Source organism: Dermacentor albipictus, chromosome 1 (genome assembly GCF_038994185.2).
Source record: "Dermacentor albipictus isolate Rhodes 1998 colony chromosome 1, USDA_Dalb.pri_finalv2, whole genome shotgun sequence".
Taxonomy (NCBI): Eukaryota; Metazoa; Arthropoda; class Arachnida; order Ixodida; family Ixodidae; genus Dermacentor; species Dermacentor albipictus.
This window is the reverse complement of record NC_091821.1, coordinates 43,872,606-43,897,557: the sequence shown is the minus strand read 5'-3', so window position 1 is coordinate 43,897,557 and position 24,952 is coordinate 43,872,606. Positions and strand designations below refer to the sequence as shown.

Genomic DNA, 24,952 nt, shown 5'->3' with positions numbered 1-24,952 from the left:
TGCGGCAGTGTTGACAGGACCTTCAATGTAACACAAATCAACTGTGTACTCAGAGATGAAATTCAGGCTGCAAATCTCCTTCAAAGTGTACCTTGCACAGTTCCCATGAAAAGCATATGTGAGGGGCTTACGGTCTTTTAAGACATGAAAAAAATCTTTCCCTCTAGGATGTATCTTAAGTGTTGCATGGCCAGATAAACAGCAAGAAGCTTGCGGCTGAATGTGCTGTAGTGCGTCTCCATGGGTTTCAACTTTTGCGAGAAAACCGGAGGGGACACCAAAAGTTGGTACTGCTGGAGAACAGTGCCCATCGCAGTGGAGGAAGCAGCTGTGACGAGACATGTCAGTGCTTGAGGCAGAGGATGTATGAGGAGCACTACATCAGCGAGAGTGTTCTTGGCAGCTGCGTCCACTCCAGTGACATAGTAGGAGATGGTGCACGCTTGAAAGGTCAGTAAGGGGAAGAATGTTCTGTGCAATCTTGGGCAAGAAACGACTGTGGAAGTTCAAAAGGCCAAGAAACTATCGCAGCTTTCGTATCGACATTAGGCATGAGACCGCTCACAGTGAGTGAGTGAGTGAGTGAGTGAGTGGTGAGTGAGTGAGTGAGTGGTGAGTGAGTGAGTGAGTGAGTGTGAGTGAGTGAGTGAGTGAGTGAGTGAGTGAGTGAGTGAGTGAGTGAGTGAGTGAGTGAGAACTTTATTTCGAATCGGAACGATTCGCGTTCGGCAAGTTAGTGGGCTGGGGCACCCGCCAAGGTTACCACCAAGAGTTCTTGTCTCCTGGCGGCTCCCTTGCCTCACTGGACTGCCTAGAGTTGGTCTTCCAGGTTCGAGCTGAGCTGCGCAGCCTACCATCTTGCGCGGATGCTATTGGTTGAGCTCTCGCTCTCATTATTGTGTATTAGTACCGCTTGCAGAGCCTGTACTTCTTTATTTAACGCTTGGGTGCCCTCACGTCTTAAATGGTGGCCAAGGAATCCAATGTCATCAACGCCGAAAACTTATTTGTCTGGGTTAACAACGATACTGTGTTCCTGAAGCTGTGAAAATATTGTGTGCAAATGAGAAACGTGCTGTTCACGAGATGAACTTGCAACCAGTAGGTCGTCAATTAGACATACACAAAATCAAGTCCGCGAGTAACTTCGTTGGTAAATTGCTGAAATGTTTTTGTGTGGTGTTTCTGAGCCTGAACGGCATGTGCACATACTCAGGGGCCAAACGGCAAGACAGTGGCGGTGTTCAGAATATCAGCAGGCTCTACCGGAATCTGATGGTGGGCCTTAAACAAATCAATTTTGCTGTAGATGATCGTGCCAGCAAGACAGACTGTAAAGTCATGTATGTGGGGTAGCGAATAGCAATTGGGCGCGCTGCGGGCATTGAGAGTGCGGTATTTGCCATATGGACTTCAGTTGCTGGGATCACGCTTTGGAACCATGTGGAGACCAGATGACCAGCTGCTCGAGGATAGAGGAATGATCCCTAATTGAAGCATATGGTCAAACTCTCAATGTGTGAAGGCAAGTCACTTACCAGCAAGTCGCTGTGGTCAGCAAAAAACTGGAGGTCCCGTGGTGGTGATGATTTGATGGGTCACAGTGTGGCGAACTGGAAGCTCCAGGTTATTTGGCCGGGTGATGGCGGGGAAATTGGCGAGAATCGAGGTGAAAGTCGTCGAAGGCACGTGTGGGGCTGTTTCCGTGGTGGAAGTGACTGGTGCAAGAAGTCCTTGAACAGACACGCTTGTCCTAGTGTCTATGAGACGACGTGAGCATAGATTGATGCCGAGGCCGAAAGCGCTGCGGAAGTCTGCCCCCAGAATGGCCAAATGCACATCGGCGACTATAAACACCCACTGAAAAGTGCGCTTTAGGCCGAGGTCAAGTGCAAGGGAACATTGTCTCTAAGTGCAAGTTTTGACGTTGTTGACCACTTGGAAGTGGTAAGAAAATCGCAGAATGTTGACCATCAGCATGTGTAGCGGGGATGACACTGACCTCGGCACTTGTGTCGACCAAGAAACGGTGACCGACGAGCTTGTCACTGACGTAAAAGAGGCGGCTTGTTGATGTGCAGCAGTCATGGGCCACCATCAGTGACTCGCTGTTGAGTTTCCCTGCCAGCAGCAAGGACTACGACACAGGCATGCCCTGGCACCAAAGTTGTGATGGTACCAGCAGTAACCATCGCCATACAATCTCGACCTTGAATGTGAGCAGTGGTTGTCGTCGAGCTCAAGGGTGACGGCGTTGACGAGGCCAAAATTGTACCGCAGTGATTTGCTTAGCGAGCTCATCAATCTTCGCTTCCAACCCCGTCTGATGGGTCTCAAGATTCGGAGGTGGAATTTCAGTTGTTGTCACCACGACAGTGCTTGTGCTGGTATAATCTGTGAAGTGGTCAGCAAGGTCCGCAAGCTTTTCCTGTGGCAAATTAAGTGCTGTGGCTAATGCCACTCTAACATTTTGTGGCAAGCACTGCAGAAATGGCTCACAAAAATTCGGCTGTCCCTGTCCTGCCCGCAGCCATTCAGGAGTTGTTGCGTGTCACAAAGCAGCTGTGACGGGCGCCTGTTGCCGAGTTCTTCGATATTGAGCAGCCGTTGAAGGCGCCTGCGCTCTGAAGGAGCCTTGCGTGCAAGCAGAACCACCTTGAAATGGTCATACGATGTGTTTGGATCGGCAGCGGTGATAACATCACTGAACTCACTAGTGTTACGTCTCAAAACGGTGATGAGCATTTCTTGGATGCTTCCCACGAGGCAGCCGTTTCATCAGCACCCGCCCAGATGACGATGAGGCCCAACATAGACTGTGACGTGCAAACAAAGGAGCTCACTTCAAGGTGACAACAACTGCCACCCTCCGTAGAATCAGTAACTACCGCGAAGACCACTGTGCACTGAACTCTGACAAGCTGACTGTCACAGAGAGCCCACTAATTGATGAATGGGGGCCAACGTCAAGGACTATCATGGGAACTGCGTCGACTTCAGTTTCCCAGATTACCATGTGGTTGCGACGTATGCGGGGGCAGTGGTGCACCATAAAAGGCGGTCTCCGGCGGGACGGTGCGATGTCATGGGGAGTGATTTGCGAACGTTTCAGTGATTATGATTGGCCGATACACATTCGTCAGATTCCCTAGTTTAGTCACCTAGAGAAGACGACTGCTTTAAAAGCAGACACCTTTAGTGTATTGAGTGTGTCCTGATGTGTCTTGATGTGTGCTCAGACAAGTAGCAAGCTCAGACATTTAAATTGCTCCTACATGAAGTGAGCTTCCATATCTGGAGCCAATGTAAATAATGTAAAATAAACCCTTTTCTTTCGCTCCTACTCGCGAATGTACTCATCTCTGTGCCTGGAGGATTCCTGGCGTAAATGCTACCCTGAGCCACAACACCAGCCACTTCGGGCAAGAGGGCTGAGAGTGCAGGCAGGTACTTTATGAGTGGCGATGCGTCGAAGGTCGAAAGCAGCTTCAACCAAGGCCACAGCTGTTGTCTCGTTTCTCGCTGGGTGCACGATACCTGTACTGGTGGCAACCGTATCACTTACCGTGCTGCTGCCTGACGATTCCAAGGGTGCAGCGTCGATGCCCAAAGGTTGTGTGTTTAGATCACGTCCATGTTAGCATGCTATAAAGACCGAAACGAGGCCCTATAGTCCATGGAACATGTCGTGGGATAGGCCGACAGGTAGATGACCGTCCAGAATAGAAAGCAAGAAAGAACTGTTTTTTTGTTCTCTAAGTACGTGCTTTGAGCGGCCCAAGCATGGCGCAGGAGCTTGGCAGGTGGGGTTGTTACCGAGGAAAACGAAGAAGCCGCTATAATGTACGAAACTTGCTAGTTTAGTTCTCACTTGTGGCAAGTTGTTGTTGACTTGGCAATGAAAGCATCATTTTCTACAATGTATAGGAGGGCCAATTCAAAAGTTTCTGGAAACGGGTTACACTGGTTCGACGAAGAGTAGTACAGGCATGGCCACTGTTAGCAGGAACACGGGAGCCCATGGCAGTGCTTCGTGGAGTGTCACCACTGGCGAATCGAGAATGTCTTGCGGTGCAGCCGCAGTCAAGGTGTTAGGGGAAGTACCTATCACATTGTCATCTATGGTTCCTCCCCTTCACTGTCTGTGTTGGTATCTCGATCGCCTGCATTTGTGGCTCTGAGTTATTAACTCTGCATGCAGGCACACAATTTGGATGACGCACCAGTTGCTCTGCCTATCACTTTGATTGTGCCTACGCCGTAAGACTTCATGATGAGCCAGAGGTGGCACTCTGCAGAGCACTGCTGTGGGATGCTGTGTACCTGCTAGCAGTGGCCACACCTTTACATTAGCGGTGCATACAAAAACGTAAACAAAAATATATTGTGCAACATTCTTACAGTAGAAGGCCTTGTGAAAGGGCGCTATACAGTTTCTAACAGAAATATACTTGGCTAATCCAGTTTCAGGTAACATAGAAATGACTAAATAATGATGCAGCAGTAGGTGTCTAGAAGGGTGTGCACCATGTTTAACCACTGTCCATACTTCTGTTGATGATACATTATAAGCATATAAAAGGGGCTGGAGCCAAGTAAGTTAGACTGTTATCTTTTATGTATGCAAAATGGGGGGCGGGGGGCTAGAGCAGTGTCTTTAATGTTTAATGTGCATGGACGATATTGTTTTGTTAGTGGATAGTTGGGGCCCTGGCGGCCGCATTTTGATGGGGGCGAAATGCGAAAACACCCATGTACTTAGATTTAGGTGCACGTTAAAGAGCCCCATGTGGTCGAAATTTCTGGAGTCCCCCACTATGGCACGCCTCATAATCAGAAAGTGGTTTTGGCACGTAAAACCCCATAAAAACAAAAATAAATAAATAAAAGGGGATAGTTAGAAAGATATTCAGCTTCTTGCAGACATAAGGGGAGAGGAGGGTGAAGCTCTGTAATTTAAATCTACTGTAAAGAAGGCTTCTTAGTGTTTAATGGTGTTACTGCGATTGGATAGTCGTAGTGCAGGAAAATGATATACCAAGGATATGTGTACACAAATACCTAGGAGTATTTAGAGTGCTGTGGGAGTATGTAATTATAGGTGTATGTAATGGTTTTTGTGCTTGCATTTGTTAACTTGGTGCTGTGCTTTTAAAATCTGAAGTGCAGTTGGGATTGTAGAATAATCAGAGGAAATAGTGCTGATTTGGCGGAGTAGTGCTGAGTTTGTACTATAGAAAAGCTACAAATGAAGCATTACAAGGAGACAGGGGCTGAGCATCCTTCGAAGTGCGTGAGACTCAAAACCTACTTTGAAAGATGACTGAGGATTGAGAACAAATATAGATAGGTGACTAGGTTATTTGGGTACTTGTGTAAAAAAATATTGACTCAGAATGCACAGAAAGACCACGAAACTAAACAGTAAGTAAGTATTATACTAATGTTATGGACAGTGGCAGAGAAAAGGGTGCTAAAAACAGTAATTCTGAGATGCATAAAGAATATACTGAAAAGGTGCAAAGGAGATGAAGTCAGCGATGACATTATATCGAACAGCAAAGGATGAAATCGGAAGGAATAAGCTTCGTGGTAATTCAAAAGGCAGTGCCCTGCTGTTTGAAGCCAAATAAGGTTGTCTGAGAATGTGGAGTTACAGGAGAAAATTTTTAGATCGCAATTTGTGCATAGCATGTGAAAATAGTTCAGAAACCATTGAACACATTCTGGTAGAATGTCACAATATCCATCCAGTGATAAATGTCGGAGTAGTTAGGCTACCTGAGGCCTTGCGATTTAAGGACAGTAGTGGAAATGTAAATTTGCGGGACCAACTGGAAGATTGGTGACACAAAGGAAGAGGAAGCATGCAATGATGCAAGCTTCCCATTTTGTATGACGTAGTTTAGGGTACAAAATTTTAAATGAATATTTACATACAGCAGCAAAGTTAGAAAAAGCTTGGTGGCATGTACTACCGCCCTGATTCAAAGAGGATACTTACAGCATCATCAAGATGATATTGTGCTATTCTGGATGTTTTCGCTGTTAAGCATGTTCATTCACACTTAACACTTTTATAATGGTATGTTGATGGTGTTTCATGTTGATCGTAATGAGCGAGTTAAAAGAGCAATGAATTTGTGTGAAGTTTTATTTCTGACTGGGAAAGACGCCAGTGGTGACCTATCGAATGCTGTGGCAAGTATTCGGAGGGTTGCAATATGGGCTTGTTGGTAATGCATCTTCATGGGGAGTATGGTAGCACGATTCAAAGACGGGACAAAAGAAAACACAAAGGGACACGCACAGCGCTGTGTGTGTCCCTTTGTGTCTTCTTTTGTCCCGTCTTTGAATCGCGCTTCCATACTCCCCTTGAAGAAGTATTCGGAGATAAAGTTGTGGTCCACAGCCAAGCGTATGAATGGCTCAGCCGACTCGGGAATGGCAGAACGGCCTTGGAAGATGAGGACCACTCCATATGCCTTTCAACTCGAATAACCAATGCAGATGGGGCAAATGCCCATAAAAATATTTATGAAGGTCACCACTTTACCATCCACAAGATTTTTAAAGCTCCTGAGTATCATACAGAACCGGTGGCCAAATTTTGACCAAAGAATTGCCTATATTACTGTGAAATGACATACCAGGCATGCATAGTATTCGGTGACATGCTCATGATAGGAAATTGTAAAATAACGGACATGTTTTTTGTAGTATGTTTCGGACCATAGGATAAGCAGTGTAGCCGAATTGTCGGCACTTTAATTCTTGTAATGAACAAAACAGGGTAAGGCATAGTCATCGGGTACCATTTTCAGCTACATTTTGAGAAAATTTTATTATTTTGCAAATGCATTCTTCTAAAAGTTGAGAGTAATGGGCTGGCTTATGGTTGATCTGCATGGCCTTCAGCACACCTTCCGCACATGTGCGTGTGTGTGGCAAACTGCACATGTCGCACACAGGTGTACATGTTTCACAAATTTCGGTTTACACTGGGTCCACACGAGCAGTGTAAACCAAAATTAGGGCAAATGTGTTTGGCACGTGCAGTTTTCTGCAGTTCCGGAAGCGTACAGAAGGTGTGCGTAAGGTCATGTGGATTGAGCGTAAGTCGGCCTCGAGTGTTTAGCTTATACACATGAGGAGTCTAACTGTTTGTGGATGCCATCTCATTTGCAGAAAACATTTAGATGACCCAATTTCTGAAGACACGTATTGGGGCCGCTTCTCTACTCTTTTATACTTGGAGGAAATCCAGATGCAAACTGACATCCGAAAGTATGACATGCTTGGCGCCCAACTCAATCCTTGTGCAACGCAGACTGATATGTACGTTTTGGAGGTAAGCTTAATTTTTGTATTTCGTTATTAGAGGTTGGATTGCGCAACATTTTGACGAGACACACAGAAGAGACACGCACCACAAAGTGCTACTTGCAACTATCGTTTTATTCCCTTGTCAGTGAAAATAAATTCAGGAAAATACTCAGGGGATGGGGGGGGGGGGATAGCGACAAAAAACAAATAAACAAAAAACAAAAATAGTTTTGACAAACATTGCCATCTACCAATGCCAAGTCGGCTTTGTCATGTGATCGTTTTTGCTGCACTTGACATCACACAAAACAGACCAGGATACGAAATTTCAGATTAGCGCATGAGGAAATCTAATTCCTTTGCACTAAGGGATACTGAGGGCGTGCTCACACACATACTTCCCAAACGCGCAATCTCAGCGGCTTCGATTATCTCCCGCGTTATTTGGCTGCCATCTTTGCTCACAATCTTACAATTCTTAATGAAAGGCGGACATCTGCAATCTCTACAATGTATCCCAAGGTGCGCGGCGACTGTTCTTGAAACATTATAATCATGATCCTTTAATTTTTCGTTTAAACATCGTCCAGTCTGTCCGATGCACTTTCTGCCGCACTGAAGTGGAATGGAATATACCACTCCCTCAGCGCAGTCGACGAACTTCTTTCTGTGTTGTGTTTCACAGCCTCGTTTCTGTGTGCCACCTGGGTTAACCATTGCACACGTGCTCAGAAATTTTTTCGGTGCGGAAAACAACACTTTTACCTCGCATCTTTTACCAATTTACTTTACTCGGTGCGCGATCGAATGAATGTATGTCATCACCACTATTTTTTCTCGTGTGCTTGGACCGCAGGCTCCTCTCCAGATAACGGTGCCCTGGTTCCGATTTCCTTGAGCAAACATTGTGTCACAGATACTAATAGATGGAAAGGATAACCTGCCTCCGTGAGCCTGCGCGTTTGCTCCCGAAAGCTGTCAGCAATGCTATGATGGCACGATTTTTGCAACGCGTTTCTGTAACATGACTTAACTATGCCTCGTTTTACGATTTTCGAATGCGCAAATTCGAAGAGCAAAAGAGGCTTATTTGCACGCGGTTCGTATTGCCAACAACAATGACTGGAGCCCAGACTTAGTTTTAAGTCAAGAAACCTAATTGCTCCACCGTCTGGCTCTTCACTTGTGATCACCAATGGCTCTAGCCCCTCTCTGAAAATTCCTTCAAGGTGTGTCAACAGCGACTGATTCTTGTTATTAACGTTGTCCACTAAAACTAAATAATCATCCACGAACCTGAACACATGAGCAACCTGTGAATTCATGAGGCGTGCAGCTAGGGTTCTGTCAATTTTGGCTAGGAACAGGTCACTCAGAATTGGTGCGATAGACGAACCTATATATATTCCTTGTTTTTGAAGGAAAATGTCTCCATTCAAAGGCACGTAGGTGGATTTTAAATACATGGACAACAACTCTAAAAAGGCTTCCCAACATGGACACGACCGCATTATAGCCTACGCTAGCCGGCTCCTGACAACTGCAGAGCGCAATAATTCGATTACCGAGCGTGAATGTCTTGCTTTCGTCTGGGCTGTTTCAAAGTTCCGCCTATATTTATATGGCAAGCCCTTCTCAGTAATCACAGACCATCATGCGCTCTGTTGGCGTTCGTCGCTCAATGATCCTACTGGCCGGCTCGGTCGGTGGGCCCTCCGAATACAAGAATATGCCTACACAGTGACTTACAAGTCAGGACGCCAACGCCAAGACGCTGATTGCCTCTCTCACTACCCCATCGAAGATGCGACCTCTACGTCTGATACTGACGCTGATGCCTGTGTTTTCTCTGTTTTTCCACTGCTCCACGTCGCCGACGAGCAGCGCTGTCACCCGTCCTTGCGTATCATCATTGACCACCTGGAATAGGCACTTGCCGACAGTTCTTTTCACTTATTCACACTTCAAGATGGCGTACTCTATTGCCACAATGTTCACACCAACAGCCGTGCATTACTCCTTGTGATCCCTAAACACCTTCGCTCGGCTATTCACCATGAACTTCATGACCTCCCTACTGCCAGTCACCTGGGTGTGTCGCGTACCTACGACCGAATCCACCGAGGCTTTTTTTGGCCATTGCTTGCTCGCTTCGTTCGCAGATACGTAGCTGCGTGTGAGAAATGCCAGCGATGCAGGACGCCATCGACGCTCCCTGCTGGGTGCCTTCAACCACCCGACATTTCCGCGGAACCATTCTTTCGGGTTGATTTGGACTTATTTGGCCCTTTTCCTCTTTCTACCTCTGGAAACAGGTGGATCGGTGTGGTGACAGATTACACTACACGCTACGCCATCACCAGAGCCCTTCCAACGAGCTGCACCACAGATGTCGCCGATTTTATTTTACGCGACGTGATTCTGCAGCATGGTGCTCCACACCAACTGCTCACAGACCGTGGCCGGACATTCCTATCAAAAGTTATTGCTGGCATCCTGCAGTCCTGTGCCACGAGGCACAAGCTATCCACGTCATACCATCCACAAACAAATGGCCTCACGGAGCATCTCAATCGCACTCTCACAGACATGCTCGCGAAATATGTCTCTTCAGATCACACTGACTGGGTCCTCGCTCTACCATTTGTCACATTTGCTTATAATTCCTCTCGCCACGACACAGCCGGTTATTCCCCATTTTTCCTTCTGTTCGGCCGAGAACCAGCACTGCCCCTCGACACTACCATCCCTGTTCACGCGGCACCGACGAATGAATATGCACTTGACGCCATCGGCCACTGTGCCCACGCAAGGGAAATTGCTCGTGACCGCCTTCTGAAATCCCAAGAGAGTCAAAGGCGGTTGTACGACCGGCGACACCGAGACGAGCGTTTCCCGCCTGGTTCTTTGGTGCTTCTATGGTCTCCACCGCGTCAGGTCGGCCTGTCAGAAAAACTGCTGTCTCATTACACAGGCCCATACCGAGTGCTTCGTGCCGTGACTCCCGTCACCTACGAGATTGCCCCTGATGCCCCATCTGCTTCCCAGTCCAGTTATGTCGTGCACGTTACACGACTGAAGCAGTATCACCCTCCCAGTGATGATATTTAGATGCTACGGGACGTCGCTTCTGCCGCCGGGGGATTATGCTACACGTGTGTGGTATTTGATTGTTTGTACGAAGCGCGCAGGCGCCATCACTCGAGAAAAGAGGAGGAAGAACAAACTGCGCTTGCGCTGTGAATCTAACCGGTCAGCGCTGCAACCGCTGTTGTAAATATAACCTGTAAATAGTTGCTCATCTTACTGACTCGTCCTTCGCGTAACAATATTGATACATGTATATTGCGTGTTTCTTATGGCTGATGCACGCGTACGCTTTGACAAAGACGATGAATGCCCTCTAGCTCTCGAGCTGTCAGCTGAACTGGCCAGCGCTGCAGTTACCCTTTTGTAAATATACTTTGTAAATAGTCTCCAGTCTTAATCCTTTGTTCGAGTAACATTTTGGTGGCGGGTGCTGTTCCCCGTCCTCGCCACGGAGCTCCGCAGCGCCCGCACCATCCTGCTTTCTTCCATGCCTCCCGGTGACGACACCTCGTCTCCTCCTACTCCTGCGACCCCGACAACAACGTACGTTACGGTTACCAATCCCCGCGATCCTGGCATATTCTCCGGCCAAGATAGTGTTGACGTTGAGGACTGGCTCAACCTGTATGAGCGTGTTAGCCAAAACAACCCCTGGTACCCTACCATTATGCTAGCCAATGTCCTATTCTACTTGGGCGGAACTCCTCGTGTCTGGTTCCGGACACATGAGGACGAGATCTCTAGCTGGGATGCTTTCAAGGAGAAGCTCGTCGACCTCTTTGGAAATCCCACCGGTCGGCAACTGGCTGCTGGGAAAGAGCTTGCTACCCGAGTTCAGTCATTTACTGAATCCTATGTTTCGTACATACAAGACATGCTCGCTCTTTGCCGGAAAGTCTATGGCCAAATGGCTGAGGTTGACAAAGTCGGCCACGTACTCAAAGGGATCGCAGACGAGGCGTTCAACTTGTTGGTTTTCAACAATGTGCCCATCATCGACGTCATTGTCAAGGAATGCCGCCGCTTTGAGCTCGCCAAAGGCTGCCGCGTCATTCCACAGTTCTCCCGTTGCCTCCGCATTGGCCATGACGCTCGCCACTGCCGCACCTCCTGGACGTCGCCGTATTCGAGCTCCTTTTCCCCGTCTCCTCGCCCTTATGCCGACCCGCGCCGTTACTCGCCTCGCCGTATGCCTCCTACCACGGACGTATCCGTTGATGGCAGTCGTCTTGCTCGCTCGCCGTCACCACAGCGCCATTGGTCTCCGTCGCCCTAGCCACGCCGCTATTCGTCGCTGACCAATTATGGACCTTTCAGGACGGAAAACTGTACCATGCAGCTCCTGGAGGTAGTGCTGCATTATCGTCGTTGTGTCGAAATCCTCCATTGATGCTCCAAACGAACCAGAACTTACTTGCTCACGTCGACGGTGTCCCTTTGACGGCATTAATAGATACTCGAGTGCAACAGATGTTCGTAATGAGTTCTAACCTCCATTGTCGACCGACGAAGGTCTCCACGCCTGCTACTACACGAGCCGTATGTGTGGCCGATGGCAGCACTGTTGACGTCACTGGAATGTGTACTTCCCGTATAAGTATCGCCGACTGCCACGTTCCTGTTCTTTTGACAGTGCCGAGAAATGGTCCCCATCACCTAATCCTCGCACTCTACTTTCTTATGGCGCATTCGGCTTTGATCGACTGTTCTGCTGGTACCCTTTGCCTCGAACTTCCTCTACTTGCTCATATTCATGCCGAACTGCCGAAAAACTTTAGTACGATCGCCTTCGTTTACCTGCTGCCTAATACCGTGACTTTCATCGATTTACTATCATCTTTTCCTGTACCCGATGGTGATTACATCACCACTCTCGTTCCTGATGTCCTTTTGATGCGCAATATCACTGTGCCCCACTCCGTCGTCACCGTCGGCGATAAATGGACATGCCTCCTTGTCGTTAATTTGGTCTGACAAAGGAAGTTCTACCCAAAGCCATATCGGTTGCAATGCTGCGTGCTATTGGGGATGACCCGTCATGACATTTTCCGTAGATCTCTGCTCCGATTCTTCACCATGCCCACATGATGCTATTTGCCTTGACGCAACATTTCGTCCCATGATTGCTGCTTGCCTGAACAAGCAGCAGCACTGTGTCGCCTTTTGGTTTCCTACCATTAATTAAGCCAGACTTCAATTGTTAAGCATTTCATAAATACTGGTGATGCCAGTCCTATTCAACGCCGGCCATATCGAGTTTCTGCTTCAGAGCGCAAGGTTATTCAAGATGAAGTGAACAAGATGCTTGCCAAAGGTATTGTTAAACCTTCATTGAGCCCTTGGGCGTCGCCTGTGGTACTTGTTAAAAAGAAAGATGGCACATGGCGTTTCTGCGTAGATTATCATCTAAACCGCATTACCAAGAAAGACTTCTACCCCTTGCCTCACATTGACCACAGTGCCAAATACTTTTCATCATTAGATCTTCGGTCTGGTTATTAGCAAATTTCTCTGGATGAAAAGGACCAAGAGAAGACCGCATTCGTCACCCCTGATGGCCTATATCAATTCAAAGTTATGCCATTCGGTCTATTCAACGCCCCAGCAACGTTCAAACGTATGATGGACTCTTTGCTTCAAGGGTTCAAATGGTCAACATGCCTCTGCTACCTAGATGACATTCTTGTATTTTCACCTACATCTGAGACGCACCTTGAGTGCTTATCGGCTGTTCAAGTCTTCCTCGAGGCTGGGCTGCAACTAAATTCATCGAAGTGTCACTTCGGTCGTCGGCAGATTAAAGTGCTGGGCCACCTCATCGACGCTTCCGGTATTCAACCAGGCCCGGAGAAAATTCGTGCTGTCACGTCTTTGCCTGTACCTCAGTCTGTTAAAGACGTCTGAAGTTTTGTCAGACTCTGCTCCTACTTTCGATGCTTCATTAAAGACTTTGCAGCAATTGCCCGACCTCTTACTGATCTTCTGAAGAAGGATGTCCCATTTACGTGGGGCCCCACTCAAACTGCCACATTTGCTCAGCTTACCAACATTCTCACCACACCACCTATACTTTGACCCATCCTCTCCTACAGAGGTCCATGGTCACGGTATTGGAGCCGTCTCAGCCCAACACCAACAGGGTCAAGATCGCGTTATTGCCTGCGCTAGCTGCCTCACAGCAGCGGAGCGCAACTATTCAATTACAGATCGTGAATGCCTGGCTCTCGTTTGGGCAGTTTCCAAATTCTGCCCATACTTGTATGGCACGCACTTCTCTGTCATCACGGACCAGCACGCGCTCTGCTGGCTTTCCTCACTCAAGGATCCTACTGGCCGGCTTGGTCGCTGGGCTCTGTGGCTGCAAGAATATTCCTATGCAGTAGTGTACAAGTCGGGCCGATTACATCAAGACGCAGACTGTTCATCACGCTGTCCAGTGGGCGAACTGCCCGCCGACCCTGACCCCGATGCTGACGCTTGCGTTTTCTCCATTTCTTAGCTTCTACACGTTGCCAACGAGCAACGCCGTGATGCCACCTTGCCATTGTGATGCCACCATCATTTATGGCTTCTAATTTTCGTCTTCTGATTCGTCCCTTTACCTGTTTTTTCTCAAGGATGGTGTATTATACTGGCACAATGTACGCCCTGATGGTCCTGCCCTACTCCTCGTCATTCCTAAGCACCTCCAGTCAGCTGTTCTCCAAGAACTTCACGATTTACCAACGGCAGGTCACCTGGGCGTCTCCCGCACCTACGACCGGATTCGCCGATGCTTCTTTTGGCCAGGCCTTGCCTGCTCCGTCTGGAAATATGTTGCGGTGTGTGAGAAATGCCAGCGCCGAAAAACACCATCGACGCTGCCTGCCGGATGCCTTGAACCGCTCGACATTCCTTTGGAGCCGTTCTTTCACGTTGGCCTGGACTTACTTGGCCCTTTCCCTCTGTCCACGTCTGGCAACAAGTGGGTCGCTGTGGCGACAGATTACACTACACGCTAAGCCATCACTAGAGCCCTTCCAACGAGCTGCACCACAGATGTCGCCGATTTTATTTTACGCGACGTGATTCTGCAGCATGGTGCTCCACACCAACTGCTCACAGACCATGGTCGGACATTTCTTTCTAAAGTCATTGCTGACATTCTGCAGTCCTGCTCAACCAAGCACAAGCTGACTACGTCTTACCATCCACAGACTAATGGTCTCACGGAGCATCTGAATTGTACCCTAACAGACATGCTTGCAAAGTTTGTCTTGTCCGACCATGCTGATTGGGACCTTGCCCTACCCTATGTCACTTTGGCATATAATTCTTTGCGTCACGACACTGCCGGTTATTCCCCGTTCTTTGTATTGTTCGGCTGAGAACCCACATTGCCACGGGACGCATCCCTTCCATCCGCCGCAGCAGAAACCAGCGAGTATGCACTTGATGCCATCACCAGGGCAGCCCAAGCACGCAAAATTGCATGCGCTAGCCTACTGACCTCACAAGAGAAACAATGGCATTTGTACAATCTCCAACACAGAGATGTCCACTTTTCGCCTGGATCTCTGGTACTCTTGTGGTCCCCTACTCGTCACGTTGGCCTGTCAGAAAAACTTCTGTTTTGGTACACAGGCCCATATCGAGTGCTGTGTGCCGTGACTCCAGTTACGTACAAAAAGGCCCCAGTCGTTACCAGTGCCCCATCTGCCGCGAATTCCACTGGTGTTGTGCATGTCGCATGCCTCAAACCATATTACTCTCTTGTTATCATCGACATTTATACGCACCGGGATGGTGCTTCTGCCGCCGGGCGTAATGATACATGCATATTGCGCATTTCTTGTAGGCGATGCACGCGGGTGTCCCAACGAAGACGACGCACGCTCCCTGGCTGTCGAGCTGTCAGCTGAACTGGCCAGCGCTGCATTATCATTTATAAATATACTTTGTAAATAGTCCCCAGTTGTTAATCCTTCGTTCGCATAACAATATTATTGGAAAGAACTCGATTTTTCACGGCGATTTGTGCAATTTTGCTTATCTCGAAAATCCACTTATCTCTAATTTTTTCCTGGTTTTTACTACTTCGAGTTAACGAGGTATTACTGTATATCTTGTTTGTCACAGAAAGGCTTATGGCATTACGTTTAGTCGATTGTACTTTAAAGGGGCACTAAAAAGAAGCACCATATCAGGCCAGGCTGTTAAATTACCCCCCTGAATGCCTGTGTGCATTTACGTAAAGGAAACTGGTGACTTAGTAAAAAAGATGAAGGGACCTACAGACTTCATGTGTCTCTGTCACTGTCACTTGATTCGCATAGGATACAGCCTACCTGACTAGGGGATTTTTAATGCCTGCATTATGTAGCTTCCTTTACTGCGTCAGCAGTTACTATATTAGTTCTGTGCCATATCTATTGTGACCATGCCTGTGTTTGCTCCATGTCTAGCCTCCACACTTTGCTCACTACAGTACTTTCAATCGATTCCTGCTGACGGAGGAATTAGGGTAGTGAGCTGGAGTATTGCACATATATCACCTGCTTTTTTTTTTTTGGTTTGAACAAATTTTTCAAGAATTGCCTGTGACGGACAACGTAGTTCTGCATTTTGGATGCATTTATTGAAGATTTAAATGTTGCTTGCACGAAAAATTGCAATTTATAGCTAATTAGAAAATATTGCCTAATTAACTATAACATTTTTCACTTTAGGGCACATGTCGCAATTGAAAGCTGAGCAGTAGTGAAGTCATGTTTGCTTAGCAGAAATCTAAACTAGCGCCACTTTCGAGATGTCTGGACTTAAAGTGTGCAACAAATACATTGAGCATTCCAGCTAACAATTTACCAAACGTGTATGTCAAGCACTTTGGGATGAACACAGCTGTAATGCCAATCCATTTTTCAGCCAATCTTGAAAGCAGATATCTTGAAATTTGCGCTAACTTTAGGATTTCTGCTAAGCAGACATGATTTCACTGCTGCTTGGCTTCGATTTCACCATTGGAATATGTACACTAAAGTGAACATTAAAAAAATTTTGCATGATTATGATACTCCCTAAGTGAAATTTGAGCGCAGCTGTATACATGTTTTCAATGCACGATATATTGAGGCAGAGAATTTGAGACCGAAATTACCGCACCGACAGGCAGCAGGCCAGTGCTGTCAATGCCTTAGCTGAGAGAGGGGCAGTATGGGAACACCAGCATGAGGAGCGGCATCGGAGCCAGCTGTGGAAGAAGACGACGGTGAAGGCGCAAGTATATTTGGGCAAAAAATTTGAGACCGAAATCACCGCACCGACTGGCAGTGGGCCAGTGTCGTCAGTGCCTTTGCAGAGGGAAGGGCAGTATGGGAATGCTAGCACGAGGAGTGGCATTGGAGCCTGCTGTGGAACAAGATGAACGCGCGAGCATTTTGTTGCACAAGTAATGCCTGCCTCTTCAGGTAATTCGCCTTAGCAGGCTAAAGTGCCCTATAACCTCTGTGTGATTAAAAAAACAATTGTTCAAATTAAAAACGAAAAGCACATGGTATAACGGACTAATTGACATTAAGAGGGAAAATGAAGCTGGGCGGGCAGTGGCATGACTCGGCTTCCCGGCACCCAGTGAAGCTGCTTGGCGTGTCGCCCTCCTGCCTCGCCTCTTCTCTTTCCACTCCCTCCCATTTTTTACCGTACATTTTGGAGAGTTAATGTGAAACGATTTAAAAGAGCAGTGTTTCTGTTTTTGCATGTAATCCGGCATTTATTTCTCCTTGTAATTTGGCCTTTGTTTTTGTCTTTTATGCGCTCAAACAATTCAATGTGCTGTTTTCTTTGCGACTTTATTGCTGAATTTAGTGTTTGCTGCAGTTTCAGGCATTGAATGCAACACTGATTAGCACTGCTGCATAAACACCTTGCTTTGTATATTTTGGTCGGAGTTATATACATAATTGGGAGCCCATGGTTCAGTGCCTGTCCCATAATTTCCAGGATTTATTTGCGCTTATTGTATAATTGGGAGCCCATGGTTCAGTGCCTGTCCCATAATTTCCAGGATTTATTTGCGCTTATTGTATGAAAGAACTAATAAATTATATTCAGTGATAGATCATGCAGGTGTCGTTAATTGCGGTGAAAATTTTTTTTTACATTACCTTACATTATATGGCCTGCCATTCATACCTTTGAGAATGTAGTAGCCATATTTTAGGGTTCTTATAATAAGCAAAATATTCTAGCTTTCTAGCCTTCAAGCCATCTCTTTACACAGAAGAAGAACAGTGGGCATGTGTGTGCAGTTTTTAGTGACAGAATGAACAAATAGAAAGAGACAATACATTTGACGGGCAACTTTATTTCTTTCCGCAAGTGGGAAATGAGCGATTGTTGTATTTGTAATATGTGTTATCCTTGATGCTTTTGTTTATTGTAAGCAGCCTAGCAGAGTGTTATTAAAACGATCACATAAGGAACACCAAGCACGCTGTTCCATCAGCACTTATCTGCTTTAAGTATAAACCCCACGCAAGTGATTTCTTCCGCGACAGCGACAAGCGACACTATGGAGATGGCTGTCGCGTTCGCTTGTTGCCCAGAAGTCAAACTCCAAGTGAGCGACCGCTTCGTGCGACAGCTCTCCAGTGTTGCCGGTATTAGGGGATCGAGTTAGCGCCAAACCTGGCATGGCACTTGCTATAATTGTTTAAGTTAATTTGTTTGGCTGTACAAAGCAACATGAAATCTTCTGAAGGTCTTGCAATAGGTTTATTTTGTTTACATATCAAAATTTGGTAGTTTGCTCGTTCCGTTTGTATACTGAGAAGCGTGCACGTGCGCAAACCGGTAGTATGTCACTAATGTACATCCTGTTCCGGCTGCCTACTATTGGCTAGTCGCTCTCAGCACTTCCGGGCGACGAGCGACGGATTCTAGATTTGCAAACCTGAGCGATCGCGTGACAAGACCGAGTGATCTGTTCAAGCGACAGCCCGATCCGTTGCGCAAAGCCGTCGCTGTCGCGCGCAAAATCGCGCGCATGGGGTTTAGCCTTTAGCCCATTCTTTTCATTGGCCCATTCAGCTGCCTTGGGTGCAGATGTTTACCACATTTCGTTTCGAGCTGCAAAGAATGCAAAGGCCTGAGTGGCGACTGCATTACAGCTGCTGCTCGCCGGGTTGCACCCCCTCAGTGGGCTGCGCCCAGGGTGGTCTGTCCCCATCCCTACCCCTAGTGACGCCACTGTGGGTAGGCCATGTAATGTGTAATGGGTGGTCTATTGAAATTACAGCATGGGTGGAAAGAGAAGGGAAGTGCAGTTGAGGATGGCAGAGAATTAGGTGGTGTGATGAAATGGCAAAAGTTGCAGGCATAAGATGGGGTCAGCTGGTGCAAGACAGAGGTAATTGGAGAGCACTTTAAGAGGCCTTCATCCTGCCGTGGACATGAAGATGATGATGATTTTATACAGTGTGGACAGACTAAAAATTCTGTTGTTTTATGTGCTGGAACCACGATCTGATTATGAGGCACGCTGTATTGCGGGGAGGGGGGGGGGGGGGGGCGTTCTGTTTAATTTTGACCACTCGGGGTCTTTAACATGCACCCAATGCACAATATATAGATAATTTTGCATTCTGCCTCAACCGGAATGCGGCTGCCACATTCCGATGCCCTTGAGCTCAGCAGCACAACACCATAGCCATTAGCCTACTGTGGCGGGTTGTGGACACACTGAAGGTGTTTTCAGAAATCAGCTGTGGTAACCAGAACAAGCACATATAATTACTAAAGTTGTTTAGCCTAGCAAGCAACCCTATATAACATAGAAGTCTGTGCTATTTGTAAACAACCGTTACAGACAGAACAATTATGGTAGTGAACTGAAGCTTTTCACAGAAATAGTTCAATATGCAGACAGACTAGAGGTACCTTCAAAAGTGTGCTGGGGGAGTAAGCACAGATAATGACTAAAATTGTTGATTGCCACTGATTGGTGCTAAGTGTACCACGAAACGTTTTTTATTTGTGAGCTATGCTGTAGACGAGAGATGAAAGCATCCAGCTGAAACTGCACAATGTTGATTGAAGCACTCTATGTTCTAATGCTGGTCTTGAAAAGCACCTTGCACCATTATAAGTGATTAAGAGGTCATTGCAGGGTGTGCTCTCGGGGACCTCAGAGCGAGCGAAGAGCATGGAGAGAACGCAATGGTGGTGATGTAGAATAGAATGGTGCATTGGTGTTTGAGCGACAGTGCAACGTGAGGTCGTAATGTGTGATACATTGAAGGCTTGGCACGTGAATGGCACTGCAATGAAGTGAGCAATGAAATGGCAAAATGTGGGGAAGACAGGAGATCTGGTAAACTGGAGAACTGATGCGTTACCTTTGCCTATGATGGGTACAGGATTATGTGCATCATGATAGAAAAGGTGTGAATGTTAACTGCTGAAGCAGTATTTGATGTGTTCTTCCTGAAATGTTGCACACGTCAGTGAGAATTTGTCAAATTCGTGAATTTTGGTGTTTTCTTCTTGTTAGTCTGCATCTTAAAAGGAAGCTGAGAATCTTCTGTAAATACCAACAGGTTTCTAATTTAAAAGGATTGTGTGATATCCATCCCTGCAGTCTGCATTCTTTGTCAAAATGAACGAAGCCAATTTGTACATGACAGGAGTCATGACCAGACTCATGTTGTGCTGCTTCTGTGAAACTCTTGTGTTAGAAGACTCTCAAGAACATGGAATTTCGCCTCTGGCAGAGCTTCAAGCAGTGTATTTGGAGTGATAGCCTGACTGTTGTTCACAGTTTTGACTGTAGTTAATCATAGCATGGTTTCATTATTTTTTACAGTCTGTATGTATGTCTACAATCAAAAGTATTTGAGAATTCAGAAATGGGTCAATCCACATTCTAACCTTTCCACTGTTTTTGCTGCCCCTGTGGCTATGACATCTGTGTGAATATCTGGCTCTCGGTGGAGTGTACAGGCTTGAGATGGAGTGTACAGGCTGAGACTTTTTTTCTCTCCTGGTATTGTTGTCACAAGTGTGGCTTGTAAATCACACCAAATCTTATTTCATGTAACTTTTGCACTAAGCCAGTGAATACGATTGCTTGGAGGAGACAAAGCCTCTGTTTTTATTTGAGAATTTGATGTAAATATGTAATTTGGGGCCACTTTTTTGTGTGTTATCTTTATTATATGGGGAAAAATATAGGCATGTGAATGTGCACTTCTGAATTTCTTGCAAATTGAATTCCTTAATTCAGGTTCCAGGCTTAGTAGAAGGCCGCCCATCTGTATTGAAAGGAGACAACATCTTTGTGCGTATTTCAAGTGAACAGTGTGAACCATCGAGTCAAGTAATGGAAGTGTTGGAGTATGAAGGCTTCGTTTTTGAGTCAAGAAAAGGTTCCCTCCTTATCAGTTTTTGTGAACGGTAAGATAGAGCATTATTTTCAACATGTTTCTTTTACTTCTATGGCCTAATAGCAAACTTTTACTTATATATGGGTCCTCTGTTTTCAGGTAAAACCTGAATTCCTGAATAGGTTGGGTTATACCTGATTTCTCCCTGAAGTTCATCCCAAAGTGCATTCTCTAAAAGATGAGTTCAAAGAATATCTGATAGAACAAAGCACTGAGAACAGCACTTTTGTGTTGACTAACTGGCAGGACACCGCTGCCCGCTACCCAATCCTAGTGAACACAGCACTGACGTTGCTCTGCATTGTGAATAATAGCTACGGTATTGAGAGGACATTTTCCCGACTAATGCGTGTTTAGAGCCTTTACAGGTCTAAGATGACACAGAAATTATCAGAATGCATTTGATAATGTACATCACCAAGGGCTTGTAATTACAAGCATCACACCTTTTGCGAAGCATGCCTGTTTGTACTGTTTGTTGTGCTTTTTCCCCTTTGTTAAAAAATATGCGTAGATGGAATTAAGAAGGGGATCACCAAGCATGCATCTGTTTGCTTTTGCTGATGTGATTTGTTTAAAATGTCAAAGAATATTTGTATAAATAAGTTTTTCACATGACTTGCGAGTAGCTCTTTTTGTCAGTACAGTAGAACCTCGTTGATATGATGCTGTTGCATACAATTTCCCGGAGCCAACGTTTGCAATCAAGAGATGAAAAATGACCCAATACAGTTTAGCTTCTTTTTGACCAGTTCATAGGTTCCCGGAAAGCACAATCTTTCAGCACCAACGTTCAGTACATGACCAAACTGCGATCGTATAATACATTTTTTTTTCTGCCCTTTAGATCCCATGCAAAGAAGGAAAGGTGTGAGATGCCAGAACCATAGCCGCCCGCTGCAGCAGTTTTCCTGAAATACTCACCAGCCTGTCTCTCGTGTAAACACCGGCACGCGCTCATTTTATTTTCCGACACCAGCAAATCTTTTCCCAAGTCATCGCATGCTGCATTCACAGCTATGGCCACCAACCACATTGCGATGAGCATCTTCAGCTATAGACAGTCACAGCATGTGGAGCATGGTGCAGTTTGAAGCATACTACACTCTTTAATAGGCAATAACCCAAACGCACCTCCATTCCCTACTGCAGGTGTTGCCAAGTGAGCGTCATTTTTCGCTCTGGTGGTATTGTAGGCATCATATTCTGGCATCGCTAACCAGTTCGATTTCGTTTAGGTTTCCCATCTCTGTTTTAAAACACTGCACAATAGAAAAACAATAACATGCGTCTCAGGTTGCTTGGGCACCACCAGCTTGACGCACATTGGCGTCTCGTGGTGTTGTTACGATTCAAACTGAGTGTAAGCAAGCCGGTTGTCGGAGAAGAACAACGTTATTGCTGGTGGGATGCTGGCATATATGGGACCAGGAGCGTGACGTCACAGGTCACGATGCCGCATTGCTGGTAGCTCTGCTACATCTTCCCTTTTTTATGTGAAGCATATTACGAGAGCTCCACCCAGCTCCTCAGGCGCGACGGTGTCGCCTTCAATACCATGTGACATCGTGACGTCACGACAGAGGAGAAACGGGGCTCCAACTCGCACCCTCGCTCGCGGTGTCGCGGTGGTATATAAGCAGCTGCGCTTGCCTCTGCTAGACACTCACGAGGTGAGATGCCTCCTGGAGACAGAGCTGCTTGTTGGAATGAGAAGCGAAGGTTGCGGCGTGCTACAGAGACTGATTTTCTAGGTGGCTTTGGTACAACTCTTGCAAGATGGGCTGGGTGGGAATCGAACCAGGGTCTCCGGAGTGTGAGACGGAGACGCTACCACTGAGCCACGAGTGCGATGCTTCAAAGTGGTACAAAAGCGCCTCTAGTGAATGCGGTGTTGCCTTAGAAACGAGCTGTTTCTAAGGCTCAGGCGTGCGTCGCTTGCTCAGGTGCACATTTCGTTGCCGCGCCGAACGCTGCGTTGCTCGACGCTCACCGCGTCCGATGCGGGGCGCGTAGTCGCTGCGCCAGACCCTTGGCGGGTCGACGGGAACGCTGTCGCGTTCCACTCTTGAAGGCGAAGCAGAGTAATGCATGAGTTGTTTCTTCGTCTAGCCGAACCAAATATAGCCAAGCAACAGCAGTTCACCAGGCTAAACAGTGGTTCAACAACTAAAATAAAGGCTACTATGCTTCGCATCCTGGGCTTAACCTTAGCTAAGCCACAGCCATATTTTTTAAATAAACAATTAGTTCAACGTCTCTCTGGCAATGGGTACAGACAGGGCTTGTGACGTTGCTGTGTGCTTCGTCGTAGCTCAGGGAAAGGCAGTTCAATGTCTGGTACCTCAGACTCTAGAGGATCGTGTGGTTGTGGGGCCACGTCGCGTAGATGCTCTCGGGTCCGCCTGAACTCCCGGTTGTCTTCCGTTTTCAGGATCACTGAATGTGGTGCTTTCGCTGGCTTTAGGAAGACTGCAGGTGCCCAGGTTCGTTGAAGAGTGTCGTATGCTGTTACCTGTTGCCCTGTGATAGGGGGGCAGCTGTCTGGAGCCGCAGTTGTAGTAGATTTTCTGGCGTTGACGGATTTCCAGCAGACGGTGGTGAACGGCTCTACAGGGCACCGTCTCTGGCATCAGGTGCGTCGTGGGTACTGGGAGCAGGGTTCTCGTCAGTCGTCCCATGAGTCTCTGTGCAGGGGACTTCAGCACCACATCCCTGGGGGTATTGCGCCACTTAAGTAAAGCCATTTGGAAGTCGGGTGTCCTATACGAGCACTTCTTTAGTAGTTTCTTAGCCTCTTAGACAGCCCTCTCAGCCATTCCGTTAGAGCGCGGGTAATACGGGCTCGAAGTTATGTGTGCGATACCTAATGTGCTCAGAAACTTTGAATTGTGCACTGTGGAACGGTGGGCCGTTATCACTGCACAGCTTTAGGGAAGTCCATGAACAGCAAAAATATCTGTACACCATGATTTCAGCAGTTTTGCAGTGACGTTTTGGAATTCACGTATCTCAAAAAAGGAGAAGCCTACGATTATGGCAAACTATCGGCCACCGTAAGAGAATAAGTCCATTCCTACAGTTTCCCAGGGTAAACTAGGCACTTCGTGATGCACAAGTGGCATCTTCGGGTTCCGTGATTGATGCATTTGGCAGATCTTACAAGCTCTACAGTACTGTTCAATATCCGCGGACATGCTGGGCCAGAACATAACGCTTCTCGCTCGTTCTTTGATTTTGTTTGCTCCCGAATGTGTGGCGTGAAGGAGGCTCAATATTTCTGCTCTTTTCGAGTGTGGTACGATTACCTTATTGCTGCAGAACAGTAGGCCATCCTGGGTGTGTATGTCCTCCCGGAATGCCCAGTAGGGGCGCACGGCTTCCGTGATATCACGTTTATCATCTGGCCAGCTTGTTTCCGCATATTCTCGTAGCATGAGCAGGGTTGGATCGCTGTCGGTTGCTGTGAGGAGGTCTTCGATGCGTGCTTTGGAAGCAGAAACAAAATCGAGCACATATACTTGAAAACTGTTCGGTCTCTTCAGCCATGCACACTTTGCTAGGAAACTGTTACAAAGTATCCACAAGAAAAAGCTCCTTGCCTGTTTTGTAGATAACATTGATGGGATAGCGCTTCAAGGTGAGCCTCATGTGTTGTAAACGAAGGGGGCACTGGTGCAGCTGCTTCTCGAAAACTGACACCAAAGGGCGATGATCAGTTTCGACCGTTACTTCTGGCTGATCGTAAATGTAATCGTGGAATTTTGTGCAACCATGCACAATCGCAAGCGTTTCTTTTTCAATTTGCGCATAGCGCTGTTGTGTTTCCGTGAGTGACCGAGACGAAAAAGTGACAGGGCGGCCTTCTTGAAGAAGCACCGCACCAACACTGAATTGGCTCGCATTGACTGAGAGGGTAACATTTTTTTTTCGGGTCTAAGTAGGATAGCCTAGGTGCTTGCGCCAAGGACTGCTGTAACTTTTGGAAACTTTTTTCCTGCTGTTTTGTCTATACCCATGCAATGTCTTTGCGCAGTAAGGTTTGCAGCAGGGCAGTAACGTCAGGAATGCTTGGAATGAATCACTGTACGAAATTAATCATACCAAGAAACACT

The 24,952-nt window shown here is 46.9% G+C and overlaps 1 protein-coding gene across 4 annotated transcripts in view; it reads left to right on the top strand.

The window, feature by feature from the left end:
* Positions 1–24,952, top strand: part of LOC135906378 (putative helicase MOV-10) — a 125,794-nt gene that overhangs the window by 43,546 nt on the left and 57,296 nt on the right. For all 4 annotated transcript variants that reach the window (XM_065437768.2, XM_065437759.2, XM_065437750.1 and 1 more), the window contains 2 exons: positions 7,189–7,351; positions 20,678–20,847. In XM_065437768.2, coding sequence (XP_065293840.1) covers positions 7,189–7,351; positions 20,678–20,847 — 333 coding nt within the window. The remainder of the gene's footprint in view (positions 1–7,188; positions 7,352–20,677; positions 20,848–24,952) is intronic.